This window comes from Chrysemys picta, chromosome 9, assembly GCF_011386835.1.
Source record: "Chrysemys picta bellii isolate R12L10 chromosome 9, ASM1138683v2, whole genome shotgun sequence".
Taxonomy (NCBI): domain Eukaryota; kingdom Metazoa; phylum Chordata; order Testudines; family Emydidae; genus Chrysemys; species Chrysemys picta.
Genome location: NC_088799.1, coordinates 83,399,835 through 83,417,825, shown reverse-complemented (window position 1 = coordinate 83,417,825; position 17,991 = coordinate 83,399,835). Strand labels below are relative to the sequence as shown.

General features: G+C 45.9%; 1 protein-coding gene across 2 annotated transcripts in view; it reads right to left on the bottom strand.

Moving 5' to 3' along the window:
• Window positions 1-17,991, bottom strand: part of LOC101936531 (vascular endothelial growth factor receptor kdr-like) — a 184,969-nt gene that overhangs the window by 94,988 nt on the left and 71,990 nt on the right. For both annotated transcript variants that reach the window (XM_042851029.2, XM_042851031.2), the window contains exons 4-9: window positions 15,469-15,596; window positions 10,450-10,615; window positions 8,694-8,830; window positions 6,455-6,635; window positions 5,195-5,312; window positions 1,416-1,591 (exon numbers count right to left, since the gene is read on the bottom strand). In XM_042851029.2, coding sequence (XP_042706963.2) covers window positions 1,416-1,591; window positions 5,195-5,312; window positions 6,455-6,635; window positions 8,694-8,830; window positions 10,450-10,615; window positions 15,469-15,596 — 906 coding nt within the window. The remainder of the gene's footprint in view (window positions 1-1,415; window positions 1,592-5,194; window positions 5,313-6,454; window positions 6,636-8,693; window positions 8,831-10,449; window positions 10,616-15,468; window positions 15,597-17,991) is intronic.

The window sequence follows — 17,991 nt, the reverse complement described above, 5'->3', positions numbered from 1 at the left end:
CTCTTGAAAATGAATTTCTAGAGAAGGATGATTAATAGACATCTGAGACATAGGAGCTCAGCTAGTTCCTCTGCTCCCACCAATGTGGGCCTTTTCCTCTCCTTACAGGCTGTTCTTCACTGCTTTCTCTAGGCTAGTTTGCAATATACCAAGGGATGGAGCTTCTGGTACTTCTCTTGGGAAACTAGTCCCCAGGCTAATAGAGTTCACTTTTTAGGAATTTCCCTCCCCTCAATAGTAAGCCAAAATTTTCCTTTGTTCACTTTCAAACTATTGGTTTTCGCCACACAGTGCCACAGTAGTGATCACAGAGAGAGGGAAAATATCATAAGCTCTCTGTGCCTTAGGTGTAATGGTGCATTGGCAACTTGACACATCTTACTTGTCACCTCGCCGTTCTGGCATGTGTGTTAATTGCGTTAAGCATAGATAGTCATGGAGTGACATGGAGCATGTCTTGAGTGTGTCCAGTACAGGGTGACCATCTATGGCCAGACAATCTGCAATGTGAATTCTCTGTAGGGTGAAGATCCACAACCAAAGACGGTGGTATATGGTGACCATCCATTACCAGATACTCTGCGATGTGTGTTACATAGCAGCCTGTGATGCAGATGCAAGATACATTTTAATACAAGATGACCAGGCACTGTGGATTATTTGTTACATATGCATTTTTCTAGAGTGACCAGAACAATCTGGAATGTCAGGCCCAGTTCTAAAAGTGCACCCCACTGTCTTAGGGCAATGTGGACTGGAACCTATCGGCATTCCCTTTTATATTGAATTGGTTCTTGAATGAACGGCCACTGTCCATGCATGCACTGGTCAGTACCTCATAACACTATGAAGTTTATGCAGGATGTGTTCTCCACTCCCACATACTTCAAGGTAATCCCTGGGAAAACCCTTCAGGAGCACACAATCATCTTTAGAGGGGACCTACAGACCTGGAATTCAGTATTGCTTTTGCAACAGGGCAACCCTCACCTTCCCACTTCTGAGGAACTCTTGTCAGCCCTTATCCAGCAGTACTGCCTTGCCCCAGTCTGAACTCTGAAAAACCTGGGCAGCCTATATTATAGAATCATAGAATATCAGGGTTGGAAGGGACCTCAGGAGGTCATCTAGTCCAACCCCCTGCTCAAAGCAGGACCAATCCCCAGACAGATTTTTGCCCCAGATCCCTAAATGGCCCCCTCAAGGATTGAACTCACAACCCTGGGTTTAGCAGGCCAATGCTCAAACCACTGAGTTATCCCTCCCCCATGCTCTATGAGTCTGACATCATATCAATTAAACAGAGAGAAATGGCAAAGGCTGCTCAATGTTCCTGCTTGGCCTGGTGAGCAAAATGGCATCGTAAGTGAAATGAGAGAAAGCAACAGAATTATTTGGAAACATCAGGTGCTTACCTGTCACTACCAGCTGGATGGTGAGGTTCTCATACAGGCCATGTTTAGTGTTGCTCAGGACTATGGTGTAGTTCCCAGCATGCTTTGGTCTCAAATCCCTTATGCCCAGCTTGTATTTCGTTCGATCTGGTACATAGCAAGTGTGGTTCTCCTTGATTAGCTTGCCATCTTTATACCTGTTTTGAAGAGCGAGGGAAGTTCAAACAAAGACTGTCAGCACTGCATGCAGGCAAGCCCTAATACACAGAAGAGGGGCTGGCCATTATCCAAATTCAGATTTAACTAGGTAAATTGTTATTGCTGTCCTATGGGAATATCTGTAGGGAATCCCAATCCACCATCAGTGCTTGAATTGAAAAAACAACACCCTTACATGCATTCCCCTTACCCATCTTCGCCAAATTGATGGGAATACATTGGCTTCTTTTTTTTCCATATTTTAGCCAGCAGCAGTGAAAAGAGACAATCAGAAAGTTGCCCATTCTAGGACTCTCTGTGATGTAAGTAACTGGCCTCTGTATTGAGAGCACCACTTGAACATACAAACAGGGCTGGCTCCACGCACCAGCCTGGCAAGCAGGTGCTTGGGGCGGCCGCTCCCGAGAGGGGCGGCACGTCCAGGTATTCGGTGGCAATTCGGCGGACGGTCCCTCACTCCCGCTGGGAGCAAAGGACCTCCCGCCGAATTGCCGCCGCAGATCACGATCGCGGCTTTTTTTTTTTTTTTTTGGCTGCTTGGGGCGGCCAAAACCCTGGAGCCGGCCCTGCATACAAGTGTCCCTGGGTCACATACTCAAAAGTGTGTGTCCAACATTGCACAAGTGAGTTTCTAGGTGCTTTAAACTGAGATGGACACATGCCAACAACATCTGCATTTGCAAATTGGGCAGGGCCGCCCAGAGGATTCAGGGGGCCTGGGATTTTCGGCGGCAGGGGGCCCTTGCCGCCGAAGACCTGGCACTTTGGTGGCGGGTCCCGGAGCAGAAGGACCCCCCCACCGCCGAATTGCCATCGAAGACCCGGAGCGGAAGAAGCTCTGGGGGTCCAGGCCCCACGTGAGTTTTCTGGGGCCCCCGGAGCGAGTGAAGGACCCCACTCCAGGGGCCCCAAAAATTCTCGTGGGGGCCCTTGCGGGGCTCGGGGCCTGGGGTAAATTGCCCCACTTGCCCCCCCCCCCGGGCAGCCCTGAAATTGGGTAGACAACTAACCATCTGATGAGCATAACAAATATGCAGTGCAAGTCTTGCAATGTGCACAGCAAATTGTGGATTTGCAAAAACTTGGGCCACCAGTTTTGGAGTAAGCAAATTAAGGGAACAGATTATAATTAACTGTTATTACTGCAATGGGTGTGCATGGCCCTTTACAGCACTGGAAACAGCCAAAGTCTGTGCCCCAGGAGCTTATAATCAATTTAAAGGTGACTGAGGCCACTTTGAAAATTTGGCTGTATACATGCAGGGGATGCGTTTTTATTCTATTTGGACAAATATTCTGAAAAATCTCTGTTTCCTCCCAGGGAGTATTTGTGATCTTAAAGCTTCATCAACAAAGAGCGGGATAGAAGAATCTGAATAAGGTTCCTCTAGTTCATAGATAAAACCACCTGCAAGTAGAGGTGATGTTGTTTGGATGCTTTTGGACTTCAAATATTTGATGGGCAAGACACTACAACCCACAGGTCAGGCTGATGAACTTCTCAGGGACTCCAGCTGGAGAAATGTGATTGTGTTCAGTCTGAGAGTTTTGAAAGTCTCCTGGACAGTAATTTAAACAACTGCACTAACGAGGACTCCAACATCAACATCTCACTGCTGCAGCATAGAACACACAGGGCAGACAATGTTGGTGGTCTTAGACTACTCCCAAATATGGAAATTTCCTTTCTCAACCTCTGCATGAAGTATGACCATTGCGGTAGAAAGAAAAGGGAAAAGTCCCCACTTCATCCCATAAAATATCCCCAGCTCTTTAAAAAACACCTCCAGCAACAGCTGGCTAATTTCTCTTATGATTTGAATTGAACCTCATGGAATTTCATACAATTTTACTATTTAAAAACAAAACAAAACTCCAAACTGTACCTACTCCCCCTGCTGTCTGCCAATCCTGCCACTGAGTCACTTGGACTCAGCACTTCTTGTTGGCCAACGAAAAGTGCATTGTGGAGGTGCCAACTCACCACAGCATCATGGCAAGGTACGCTGAGCATGGCAGAGGGCTTTCACAGATCTGAGCATGCTTTTGAGCAGCTGTCTGGTTTCTAGGCAATGGATTAGGGGTAGAATGCTGGTGGTGTTGGCCAACATTTCCCCTCACCATGAAAAGAGGCAGAAAGGAAGGGGAGGGAGAGGGGAGAAAGAAGTCAAAGGGGAGATGATGGAAGTTAGTGCCTCCTATGGTTGTTGAAGTGCTGCATCTTGTATTAAATGGTGATGTGTTATAGTCACACTGGAGTCAGGGCCGGCTCCAGGATTTTGGCCGCCCCAAGCAGCCAAAAAAAAAAAAAAAAGCTGCAATTGTGATCTGCGGCGGCAATTCGGCGGGAGGTCCTTTGCTCCCAGCGGGAGTGAGGGACCGTCCGCCGAATTGCCGCCGAATAACTGGACGTGCCGCCCCTCTCCGGAGCAGCCGCCCCAAGCACCTGCTTGCCAGGCTGGTGCCTGGAGCCGGCCCTGACTGGAGTAGCCTTTGATTGGCCCACAGGATTTTGCCATGATTCCCCTTTGTTTGCTCTGTGTGTGTGTGTGTGTGTGTGTGTGTGTGTGTGTGTGTGTGTGTGTGTGATGGATGCCCACATTCTTGGCATTGGTGGATTGAGGGGAGACATGGTGGAGTTCTGTGGATCCATCAGATGATGTTGCTTGAGCCACTTAATTGAATACATAGGGGGAACAAAGGCCATAATAAAGTTCACCTATTGCAGCAGTGGCCATGAAGGACTTTCCTGCATTGACAGAGGAAGGTCTATTAGGTCTTTTGCCTTTCCAGCGTCTATGATTTCATGAAGCATTCTAGAAACATTTGAGCTCTATTCTATTTTGGGATGATTCTGCGGATGTATCAGTATTTCCTGCATGCCCCTTGCTTCGTTTTATTTTATTTTTTTTATTACTGCCTAAAAAACAGGATCTTCAGAAATCATCTGGTCCTGACTCCCCACCTGCAACCAAAGTCCTAACTCTGTGCAGCTGGCAGCTGCCGAAAGTATTCCCACGTGGATTAGGACTTCAGGTGGGGAAGCAGTGGCAGAAGCAGATAAACATTTCTGTAAAAAGATCCACTTTCAGGAGAATGTCCTTAGTCATAAATGAGCGGAGAGAAAAAAACATGAGCTGAAGAGGCAGAAGTTCTCATGCAGAGAATGTTTCTCACAGCTTTCCGGGAGGCACTGGCTCCTTTTAAGCTCAGCTCTGCTAATGGTAACACGGACAACGCTCTCTTGTCCTTTTCTGTCTGTGGTTCTCAGTGTGTTATGGGCACATGACTGAGCGGATCCTTGCATTTCTGCTGTGGGGTAGGGATGTATCATTATTCCCAGGCTGTCGGTGCAGAAACTGAGGGTGTGAAGTGACTTGCCCAAGATCATATCACACAATGAATCTGTGGCAGTGCTGATAATAGAACCCAGATTTCATTGTTTCCTAGACCAGCAATTTAGTCACAAGGCCACCCCTCTACATTGTCTACCATGTCTGAAGAAAGTGGCCGGGATATCTTTTCTTATCCCTTTCAGAAGATCACGTTTTCTTGATCCTGCACAAGAGGCTGATACTCACCAGGTAACACTGGGGCGGGGAAAGGCATCCACCTTCACAGCTAGTTTCAGTAACTTGTGTCCTGCTACCCCCTCTTGGTAGGGTCCTTTCTTATAGGAAACTCTCAGGAAAGCTTTGTCTTAAACAAATATTTAAAAAAAGTCATACCATGGAAGATTCTTGTCAGGCTATAAATACCCGCAGCCCTACATACACATACAATGTGCTCTGGAATGGGTTTCAGCATGGTAGGTCAGGAGAAGCTACAGACAATCAAATGGAATGACAAGCTGCCAGTAAGCTTCAGCCATAGCTGTACATGTACCAGAACTAGAGACAGGCTCTCGCTGCACATTTTGGTTCTAGTGGCAGTGGTGGCCACTTAAAAAATCAACCACCACCAATAGCTACTACGCAGCGGTATCTGACGATAACCCACTTTTATTTGAACTGGGGCCTCCCTTGACAAAGGTTGATTTTTTCATCTCGAAGGGGGCCAGATTTTCAAGGGCAGAGGACCCACTATGGGGGCCAGCACCCCCCAGAGGTGCTCAGCACCCAATTTGCTGAGCTCTTTTGAAAATCTGGTCCCAGCTGAGGACGCTGACCCTTTTGAAAATTCTGGCCTACCCATACACAGAGCCAATGTGACCCCTGTGATATAAGTGACTCATGACTAAATAGATGAATTCCAGTACATCCCATTTTCAGAAGTTTACTCTCTTTTCAAAAACATTGAAGAGGATAAAAACAGCTAAACCAGAACAAATTAATGAGTCTTTACTGTCCCATATCCTGTCGCTAACAAAGACCAGTACTGTGTGTTTAAGAAGAAGACATAACCTTCCCATAACACTATAATACATTTTGATGAAAACATTTCTTCCTGACCCCATATCAGTGATGGGCAACCTGCGGCCCGTCAGGTTAATCCACTGGTGGGCCACCAGACAGTTTGCTTTCATTTGCACAGCCGCTTCCCGCAGCTCCCATTGGCTGGGAATGGCGAACCGCAGCCACTGGGAGCTGCGGGTGGCTGTGCAAATGGAAACAAACTGTCTGGCGGCCCACCAGCAGATTATTCTGATGGGCCGCTTGCAGCCCGCGGGCCTCAGGTTGCCCACCACTGGTTTATGTCCTAAAGCATGAGGACTGATAGGCCACTCTTGTGACTGTATCCTAGCTGGTGTCATTGCTAATGGACCCCTACATATTAAATGTGTCCATCTCCTTAACAGTCCTGCTTCCCAGACACTATTCTGATTTAGATACGGAACTTACTGTATACTGTGATTGTTTCATTGGCCTTCAGTATCATCACATTGGTCTCCAGGCCTGTTACGTTGACTGCTCTGCATATATACATGCCACTGTCTTCCATGGTAACGTTGTGGATGGTCAGATTACTGAAGCCTTTATAAACCGACTGACTTTTGTTCAAAATTCGTGTAGGCTTATGATCCTGGGTGACAGAAGAAAGAGAAAAAGAAAAGGGTCAACTTTTTGCTTATTCTGTTTCAAATACCCTTCAATTAAGAGATATAAACTCCAAAGACCTCAGCTGAAACATTTACACTTTCCCCCCAGAGAGTAGGTTACTAATAATACACAAGAAGACGCAGCAGACAGACCTTTTCAGGGAGCTTTTAATGTCCATAGACCTACAAACTAATGAAATCAAGTAGCTCTTCACTAGTACCACGCAAGTGGGTAAATCCGTGGACAGAACCAATCAGGGGTTAAAATCCTGACCCTGTTGAAATCAATGGCAAAACTCTCATTGACTTCTGTGGGGCCAGGATTTCATCCATGTTATTTTGGGACTCCCAGCTGTAGTGTACATTTAATTCTTGGTCAGTATCAGTCTGTCTGGGGAAGAAAAATTAATACGTTAAATAGTAAAAGATCTATTTAGTAACCACATCCCAGTGGAAAAGCCCTATAGAACGTGATACAGAATTGTAAATTTCAATAGAAATTTTGACCATAAAATTTAATAGGGATTTGTACACCTCCTACATAGAACCCTAGCGGATGGTTCAAGGAAAGACACTAGAAAGAAGATCAACTTCTATTTCATTCTATAGATTTCAAAGAGAAAATTCTGTAGAACCACACTGGTTTCATCCTGATAAAATTCTATAGCAGGGGTCGGCAACCTTTCAGAAGTGATGTGCCAAGTCTTCATTTATTCACTCTAATTTAAGGTTTCACGTGCCAGTAATACATTTTAACGTTTTTAGAAGATCTCTTTCTTTAAGTCTATATATATAACTAAACTATTGTATGTAAAGTAAATAAGGTTTTTAAAATGTTTAAGAAACGTCATTTAAAATTAAATTAAAATGCAGAGCCCCCCAGACTGGTGGCCAGAACCCGGGCAGTATGAGTGCCACTGAAAATCAGCTCGCGTGCCGCCTTTGGCATGCATGCCATAGGTTGCCTACCCCTGTTCTATAGGTATTTCCAACCCAGGCTGTAGTTTTTGTTATTTTTCTTTTCTTTTCTTTTAAAAAAAATTTCTTTCACTAGTTTTGCCAAGAAACCTTTTGAGGGGTCCCAAGTCATTAGATAACATGGAACATTCTTGCTTTCTGTGCAAGGCTGCAGAAACCCAGAAATCATCAAATTTAGGGGTTTGCACAGGACAGAAATGGAATATTTTTTAAATTGTATTGAATTGGGACACTGATCTTTGGGCTCTTTCTCCACAAGGAGAACTTTTAGAATTGCTGCTTCTTAGAAATACTTATTTACCCTAATTTTAAGAGCTGTTAGTTTTAGGGCTCAATCCACATGCTGCTGCCAGTGACTTAAATGAGAAAGCAGGGCACTCAGCAGCTAGCAAGAGCAGAGATTTAATTAGGGATGAATGAACCAACCCTGAACAAGACTTGATACTACGTGGGCTCCACCCCCGTGATTCCCAAGAGGGTGCTGAAGGGGCTTAGCGCCTTACAGGAAGTGCTCAGCACTCTGAGGGGTCAAACCCCAAATGACCCCCCTGCCCTACACCCCACTAGCAGAGCCTGAATCCTCGCTTAGAACTTGAACCACATTTTTAGTGAGGCTTGAGAAAGGCCATTTCGTTTTTGATTCATTTTTACACAGTGCACAAATGCCTAGATTTATGGATAGCTGGATGGTCAGACAGACAGTCTGCCACATCTGCGGCTGCTCGATTCCCCATTGTCAGCTAGGGGGGCTGAAGTGACGTGGAAAAGGCTATTCTTTCCCCGCAGAACCAAAAATTCCTGGTGATGTTGCAAAAATCCAGTTAGGAGATTTGCAGCCCAATTTTGCCAAACCAAGAGGCTCAGAGAGTTCACATAAGCATCCTGGGTTTTCAGCTCATCCGAACTGAAAAGACAGTCATTTGTGGCTCTCCCATTGCTTGTTTTAAGAATGACAAATGAAAGCAAAATTAGAACTTACTAAACCATAAGAACAGAACTTTCATTTCCATACGGTTGACTACTGTAATCCAACCAGAGACAGCCTTAAATTGTCAGCTACTCACTCTCCCACTAGGATACTGCCATTCAAATTCAATCCGTCCATTGAAAAAGGTCTCCGCGCTGCATTCCAGGTTGAGAGTATCTCCGACCAGCAGCTTTCTGGAGTTTGCTTTCAGAGCCAGGTTCTGTATTCTGCCCTCTGAAATGAAAAGAACAAAGGTAAAACTTCACCCCAATCTGCTTCAACTGAATTTAAGAGGAGACCCAAATTTCAAATCCTTCCTCAAGATCTTGCTCCTCCTGTGAGGACTGTAGGAAATTAGCCTGCTAATGACCTCAGTGGGAGCTGCTGGGCACTCAGGCACTTTTGAAAATAAGATCACTTAGGTAGGAACCTTAATCTCATTGGTCTATTGTCTGGGTTATGCAGGAGGCCAGACAAGATGATCGTAGTATGTTCCCTTCTGGAGTTAAACTCTTCTTTACTCCTCCATTTGGGGCTCCAGCTCTTGATCATTGGCCACATAATCACATTGATATCGTCCTTGTCCATCTTCTCTTACTCCCTGCCTAGGCTGCAATTTTCAAAAGTGACGAGTGCTGCTGGGCCCCTCAGTTTGGGGATAGTAGAAAAGGGCCTGATTTCCACAAAGTGCTGAGCACTCACCCTCTGAAAACCAGCTTCCCTTCACCCCGGGCACTCCTAAGCCCCTACTCAATTTTGAAAAGCTTGGTCCTACTGTCTTATTACCCCCTCAATGCATCATGTCTGATGTTAGCTTGTTAAACTCCTTGGGGTGGGGATCACGTCCTTTTATCTCTGGTGTGAAGTATCTAGCACACAGCAGGCCACTGGCAGAGCGAGGAATAGAACTGCTCAGTCCAGTCTAGTACACTATCCACTAGGTCAGGGTGCTTCCCTATTAGAGGGACTAGGGGTGGATCCTACATTGGCCCTTAAGAGGTGGGTCCGATGACCTAACAGGCCTTCTCATCTTTGATTCTGTGACATATGTAGCAAATAATTACTCCAAGCACTGAAAAAAGAGCTATCCAGAACCTCCATTTGGCTGCCATACAAATTTCCTTGCCTGTTGTTTTAAGCTAAAGCTAATTGTTGAGAAGGGTACCATGACCTAGTGGAAATGAAGTCACAGCGAACCCTGCCTAGTAAAATTTAAAATTTATGAGGAGGTGAAGAAAATATACACAAAACAAGGAGCACACTATTAGAAATGGGCTCAAATAAAGCCTCAGTCCCGAACATCTCAGTGTTCAAAATCCAGAGTTGACTTCTGCAGCTGGAGCCCATCTCGAAACACAATGGAGAGCATGTGGTAAAGTGCCAAGAGAAACCAAACAAAAACCGTGAGGTTTGCAAATGAGCATTTACATGAGATTTTATATCATGATCTTGTAAGTTCCACAAATACCAGAAATGGGCAGACGAGGCCACTGCTTGGATTTGCATATCCCAAAGCAGTGGTTAGTTGAATGTCCAAACCAACAAAGCTTTGGTGGGATTTGAGGAAAATATTCCAGTTCTGTCCCATCTCTACACTGGGCAATTTTTCAAAACCAGGGGTGGATCAGATCCAAGTACTATTTGATCTGAACCACCAAAGCTCAAGGGGGAAGGTGGGTGTACAGAAAATGTTCCAGTTTTGACTCATCTCTAATACATACCAACTATAAACCCCAAGAGTTAGCTTGGAACTAGGCTAACCAAGAAATAATAACCACACGCTTAGCTAAGCACTAGAATTGTTTCTGTTCCATTGAGTAGCAGTTACTGCTCAGCACGGAGGGGTCACTCACCCACTTTCTGTAGGATGTAGTAGGATGAGGACTCAATTCCATTTACTTTGGTTGTACACATGAGCATGCCTTTGAAGAAGTGGAAAGGAGGAGAGGGGATGACAAATCCTCTCTTGGGGTCCCACACCATCCTCCAGTAGCTGAACTCTGAAGAAGAAGAAGGAAGCTGAAAAAGAAGAGGCAGATGGAGACTGCTGAGATTTTCCCCTTGCTCACACAGCAGAGAGAAAGGTAGCCATATCTCTTCTTGGTTGGAGACAAGATACATACGTAACCCATTCAGAATCAATGGTGCAATCTCAAGAGGTACAAACAAGCAAGCCCCTAAGGCCTTGTGTTTAAGGAGCAGAGCTGGCTCCTACAGACTTTGTGTGACGTTGGGCAAATAACAGGTTAATCTGTCAGAGCCTCACTGTCCCCAACTGTATAATGAGGATAATAATACCAACCTTGTAGGGAGACTTGGGGTTACATTTTCTAAAGTGATTCAGGCACTGTGAAAAAGGACCGAGGGGATGAGATTGCCTACAATGGCATGTGGCCCATCTGTGACTGATAATAGCAACGGCTGGAGATGGGGCACTAGATGGGGTGGGCTCTGAGTTACTACAGAGAATTCGTTTCCAGGTGTCCGACTGGTGGGTCTTGCCCACATGCTCAGCGTTCAACTGATCGCCGTATTTAGGGTTGGGAAGGATTTTCCCCCAGCTCAGATTGGCAGAGACCTGAAGGTTTTCACCTTCCTCTGCAGCATGGAACACAGGGCACTTGCTGGTTTAAACTAGAATAAATGGTGGATTCTCTGTAAATTGAAGTCTTTGGGTCACTATTTGAGGACTTCAGTAACTCAGCCATTGGTTAGGGGTCTGTGACAGGAGTGGGTGAGTGAGGTTCTGTGGCAGGGGGTGGAGGTGCAGGGGGTCAGACTAGATGATCATGATGGTCCCTTCTGGCCTTAGAATGTAAGAAAATATTAATTAAAAATAAAGAAAATCTAATGAATACTGTACATGAATACAGTATATGTACTATGTATGTAGATTTTGTATGCTGTACAGCATCCATTTAAGCCAGACTAGCCATTTTTAGGTGGGGGGTGATTGGTATTTTATTGATAACATGCAGTACAGACTCCCCATTAACTAAAAAATCTTGTGATTTTTAAAAAAATCAAATTTGAAAAATTCTGGATTTAAATTGTAGAAAAAATTAGGTATGGGAAATCAAAGACTAATGGTGAGGGGGGTGGGTGGGTGAAATGACTGCCACTCACTGAGGTTCATCCATCCATGCCCATTTTACAGCTGGGCAAATGGAGGCACAGGATGGCTAAAGGAGTTGTTCAATATCGCACTGTGAGTCTCTGACAGAACCAGAAATAGACACCAGGAGTCCAGACCCCCAATCTCCAGCTCTAGCCACCAGACCACATATTAAATGCTAAATCCCATCTCCACCTTTGAGAGCAGAGACTGTTCAGAAGCGGGGGCTGGGAAGGAAGTAACTCTAGATGACAATATAACACAGGCTTGGGCTGACCACAGAGCACCTGCGGTTGCCACGTAATAACTAACAGTGTGCCTACCACCCAGAGGAAAGAAAGGCGCTAGTGTTTATAATGTGCCTTTCAAATCTAAATCAAGAGGAGAGTTTCACCAAGGAAGTTTTGGATTTTCATGAGCCAGCACAACAAGTGGGAACATCACTCGTGACATAACTAGTCCTTCTATTGTTCTCATGACTGTGCTGCACTTGGTTTAATTTTCTGTACCTAACAAGGAATGATTTGGGGTGGTGTGAATGATAGGTTCAATTTAAATAGTGTTTGGGAGAAATGAGCCTGCTTGGAATGAATTCCAGCTCTGAACGTTGGGAGCTGTTACTCATAATATTGGAGGTGAAATTATGACACTGATTGGCCTGACATCATGTTAGTTCACTTACTTTTCATATTCATCATGGAGCAGAACAAAGTCAAATGAGTCATTACTGCACGGTAGCAATTAGGAGCCGGAGGTGAGATAAGACAGGTTGTCCTTTGTAGAACAACAGCCCTAGGAATTATGGATTTCAGATCTGGATCTGAACTTCCTTAAAGTGGTTTAAGATTTGCTGTATGGATTCAGGATTTTTATAGGGCTAGAACTAAGACTTGAAGTTTGGATTAGATCTTGACTTCCTCAGAGGTCAGGGGTTCAGATCTTGTTCAAATCCAGTCTAGAAATATAGAGATGATTCGTTGCGCAGTGGCCTTCTGAGTATACAGGTACCCATCTGACAAATAGCAGTCTCAAAACTAGCACTTAATTGATACCTTTCTTGGCAGTTTCAACAAAGAGGCCAATGACTGAGATGGGCTATGGAGGCTGGAATTGCCCTCTGAGGGTTTTCTCCAAGTCAGTAATGAGGCACCTGGGCAGAGCAGTATGTGGCAAAAAAAAAGCGCCACTGCTTGTGTGGTACCCATTCAGTGGATAAATAGATCTTTCAGAGCTGTCAACTCTTTCACCCAGCATTGAATACACGTTAGAAGCTTAAATTGCAAGTCCAGCCCTGGGATTCTTGTGACTCAGATGATATGTGGTTAGCTAGGATCTGTTTAGTATTAGCAAACTGCACCCATTCTCATAAATATTTAAAGGAGAGAGAGTGCAATCATTTTAAAGTATAATGGTAATCTAAGGACCTTAATGATGATGGAAAAAGTACATTTGCTACAAGAATAATAAAGTGTAAGAAAGCTGAATTTCATGGTTTGAGGGCTATGTATCCTTGATGGTTAGAAGAAGAGAAAAAAAAATAACCCCACTGAAGAGGCGCCTTACAGCAGTGCACATATATTACATTTCTTCATAAAATATATATTTATACAAAAAAGAAAAGAAAAAAAGGAGCTGACCCCACATTAAGGTTCCGTTCAGTATTTTTCCTCTGTATTGCCTATCGGAGATTAATTCTGGGAAAGGATGTTCTAAATTTGTCTGGTCACTTTATTCCCCCTGCCCTCCAAGCTTCCTCTTTACACAGGAAGCAGCCACTGTGGCTCCACACAGCAGCAGGAATTTCCCAGGCAAGGGAAAACAAGGAGCAGGGTTTCCATATAAGGAAGTTTGGGATGGCATGAGAGACTCCCTAGGTGAACACACACCTATACAAGTGGGTGCATCCTCTTTGACGGCGACGTCTCCCTCACCCACAGCCACCTTCCTTTTGGGCTATAAATTCCACTCCCACGCCCATCCGCCCGTTAAAGCAGAAAAATCCTTGGCTTGGATTCCTTTGCAGTTCACAAGGGAAATGTGCTGAGATTTCATTTGTCTCTGTCACCAAATGGGTATCATCAGCTTGTAGCAAAATGAAGGACATTTGCATCTGTACTGAGAAATTGCTGGTGGAGAGACTGACTCAACACCAGGTGGAGAAAGGATAATACAATACCTTGTAAACAGGGGGATAAACCTTAAAACCCAAGGACTTCAGGGCTTGGTCCAAGCTTTTAGGGCCATATTCATCCCTGGGGTAAGTCCAGTGAAGTCAGCAGAGATACTCCAGGGACAAATTTGGCCCTCTAATGGTTTAATAAGAGGGGACTTTCTCAGTGCCCCCACTAAGGATGAGGGGAAGGTAAGGGCGAGCACTGATTATTCCTGCCAGGGGAAGGAGTGGGGTTCTGAAAGTGGAGAAGGAGGAGATGCACTCAACCCTTCTCCCCCTCACTTTATCTCCTGCCCATTATACATAAAAAGAGAGACCGGATAATGTAATAAGGCCCAGCGCTGTTCTCAGTGACGTCAGTTGGAGTTTGGCCACTGGCTTCAATGGAAGCAGGGGCTGCATCTCAGGCAATCATTTCAGGTGCTGGTTGCTTCCTGGGAGGGGGAGACATACTGCAGTCAAGAGGAGGGGAGGGCATTCAGCACCTCCCAGGAGGGACTCATTGTGTCACAGGATTAGGCCCTACATTTATATGTTCGGCTTGTAAAAAAAATGCAGTTAATGCAGCAAAAAGATTTTAGCTGCACTTTCCCTGGAGATCAGGCATTTGCACCATCGAACCCACCAGCCCAGTTGGTAGCTACTGGCCCCCTTGTCAGCACTTCCAGTAGAAAGGTAGAAGATTGCATTGGCAGGGAGAACTAGCTCCTTTCCTATGCCAAGAGGAGGACTCTCCAGAACAGGCTGAGGCAGATTGGCAAGGGCAGAGTGAAAGAAATGGCACTGCCGCTTCTCACTCTGTGTCTCTTCAGGGGATGGTAGGACAGTTTCCATCTTCAGTCCAACATGCAAATAGAAAGAAGCATGATCTAGTATTTAGAGCACAAGGTTGGGAGCCAGGAGACCGGTGCTCTATTCCTGGCTCTGCCTCTCCATGGGCTTCAGTTAACACTTACTGAAGTCAATGAAGACACCCTGATTGAGTTCAGTGGGCGAGAATCAGGCTCTATGGCTTTAATCCTTTCATCGTCCTCTCTAATAAGCAAAACTGGCTCTGGGCTCTTTGGACCAAATTCAGTCCTGGCATAAGCAGGTACAAACTCTAGTGAGGGCAGTGGAAGCTGTGCCAATTTACACCTGAGTTTGGCGCTTTGCTGCAAAATGTGAAATAGAACAGACAGGTGTAAGAGTGCTGAGCAGATACCAGGCTACAAAAACTGGCTAGCTTTCCATCTGAAAGACAGAGCCAAATTCGTCACAGAATATTTTATTTTCCAAAAGACTGAGCATCTTGTCCTCTGTCTTTGCCAACATATTCAGAAACATCAAGAAATAAGTTGGGGGAAATAATTTGCATAAACTCAGTCTAACACTAACAAAGGCCACATGTGGGGGTCAGTGATAAAGCACTGTGAAGAATTTAGAAGGATTAAGGTGGATTTTGGAGGCCTTTGCCATTCTTCTAGTCCCACCAGCTTTGCTCTAAAGCTTACCCATCTTCACAAGCTCTTTTTTATAGCTGTTTACCCGGCTTTGACTCTCCAGATCTCTAAGGGGTTGAGTTAATCTGAAATTTCCACTTACCTGTCGAAGCTTGGGTTTGATATCTGGTGAGGTGACCCGGCAGGGTATGACAACCACTTCGGTAGTATTCAATACATATATCACTTTGGGATATCGAGGGTGAATCTGAACAAATGGATTCTGGTGGTCTGCAGGAGACAGAACAGAACGGTATTGGTTTGCAAAATTGTCCCTTGGTATGGTTGGCATTGCAACATTGTCATAGTAATCTTCTGTTTAGGTAGGATCTTCTAATGAGCCCCACTGCTGCATTCCCTCCTTAGGTACACGAGGAGTTACACCTGTTACGGTACTACTTATTCATGGAAAGCAGTGTAGTCTGGAGGTTACAGCCAATGAGTAAAAATCAGAACTCCTAGCTTCTAATTCTGTCTCTTACAGATTCGCTTCAGCATGACCTTCAGCATGTCACTGTACCTCCGTTTTCCGGATCTGCAAAATGAGGGCAAAAATACTGACCTAACTCATAGGAATACTGTGACACTTAATGTTTGAAAAGTGCTTTGAGATCCTTGGATGTAAGGTGTTATCCTAGTCCAAAGTTCAAAGCTGTTTATATTATTATCATCATAAACAGAAAGCTTTGCTGAGGATTGCACTCCTGTATTGACCTAACCATTTATTTGTATCACACTGCTTTTCAAATTCACGTTGTGAATGGAAAAGCCCTACCAGCTACAGCTCTGGATGACTGTGCAATACTCCCCATAGGGAAGTGGTGGATGCCCTGATACCGGAGACATCCAAAACCAGATTAGAAGAATCTGTTTTGCACTGGGAAGGGGATGGGTTAGTCGACCTTGCAGATCTGTAGGGCTTCCCTTATGTTTGCCATAATGGATCAGACTAGAGCTAATTGAATAGTAAAAATAAAAATGAAACGTGTGACTGTTTTAGCAAAAAAAATTGCTGGGTTTGGTTTGCTGTGATTCATGGGGATTTACTATTCATTATTTGTGAGTATTCCAGTGAGCATCAGGGAGTCATGAAAATGTTTGTGAATCTCTAAAATTTCCTGAATTTTATTACAAATGGTGATTCATCCAAAAACGTGTGTTGAAATTAGGATATTGCTTATCCACTGTCTATTATTGTCCTGTTAAAAAGTTTCAGGAACAAATCAGATCGTAGAAACTAAATCATCTGACTTATTTGCCAACCGCACTGTACATGAATTGTAAGTTGTTTGGGGCAGAGGACTTTTTGTTATGTATATGTACGCTGCATAGCAACATGAGGCCCCCTAGCCTTGGTTGGCGCCTCTAAGGGCTACTTTAGCACAAAATAATAACTACCACATACGATGAATAGTGACTAACTCAAGTGAAGGGTTTGAACATCCCACAGCCTGAAAGTTATTCTGCCAAAGCATTCTGTGAACATTTATGGATAATGAATTTGCCCAGAGGAAATTAGGATCAGTCTTCAAATGAATGCTTAACTACCCTAAAATGGGGCTAAATTTGGGATGAATATTATCTGTAAGGTCTATCTCATGGGTCACTTTAGTTTGGTGTCCTGCCTTTAGCAGTGGCCAAATATCTGATGACAATAAAAATACTCAGTTGGCCAATGAACTATACCAGGGATCGACAACCTACAGCACGCATGCCAAACACGGCACGCGAGCCGATTCTGAGTGGCACGCTGCCCGTTCGGTGAGAGGAGGAGGAGGAGGGGCCGGAAAGTGCCATGCTGGGGGAAGAAGGGGGAGGAGGGAAGCTTGGCTGCCGCAGGATCAAGCTTCTGCCTCCTGCCCCTACAGGGGAGAGCGGTGGGGGGGGGTCCCGGCCCCCTGCCCCCTGCCCCACTCAGCCCCCCCGCCCACCGCTCTCCCCTGCGGGGGCAGGAGGCAGAAGCTTGGTCCTGCGGCAGCCAAGCTCCCCCCTCTCCCGTTTCTTCCCACAACGTGGTGCATTCCGGTCCCTTCTCCTCCTCCGCTTCCTCCTCCCCCGTCTCCCTGCCGGCGACGGCCCTTGCGAGGGGGAGTGGAGCAGAGCCGAGCGCAGCGTGCTCCCTGCTGCGTAGAGGAGGCAGAGAGAGGTAGGGATGGGCCTTGGGGAAGGGGGTGGAACAGGGCATATCCCTCCCAGCCCCTTGCCATGAGCCACTCAGGGCAGGGGGCTGGGAGCACCCCCACGAGCTGAGCACCCCAGCCCTCTGCCCTGACCCCCCCCAACACCCAGCCTTCTGCTCTGCACCTCCACACACACCCCAGCCCTCTGCCCTGACCTCCCCCCAACACCCAGCCTTCTGCTCTGCACCTCCACACACACCCCAGCCCTCTGCCCTGACCTCCCCCCAACACCCAGCCTTCTGCTCTGCACCTCCACACACACCCCAGCCCTCTGCCCTGCACCTCCACACACACCCCAGCCCTCTGCCCTGATCCTCCCCACACACACACAGCCCTTTGCCCTGCACCCCCCACAGCCCACAGCCCTCTGCCCTGACCTCCCCCCAACACCCAGCCTTCTGCCCTGCACCCCCCACACTCCCCAGCCCTCTGCCCTGACCTCCCCG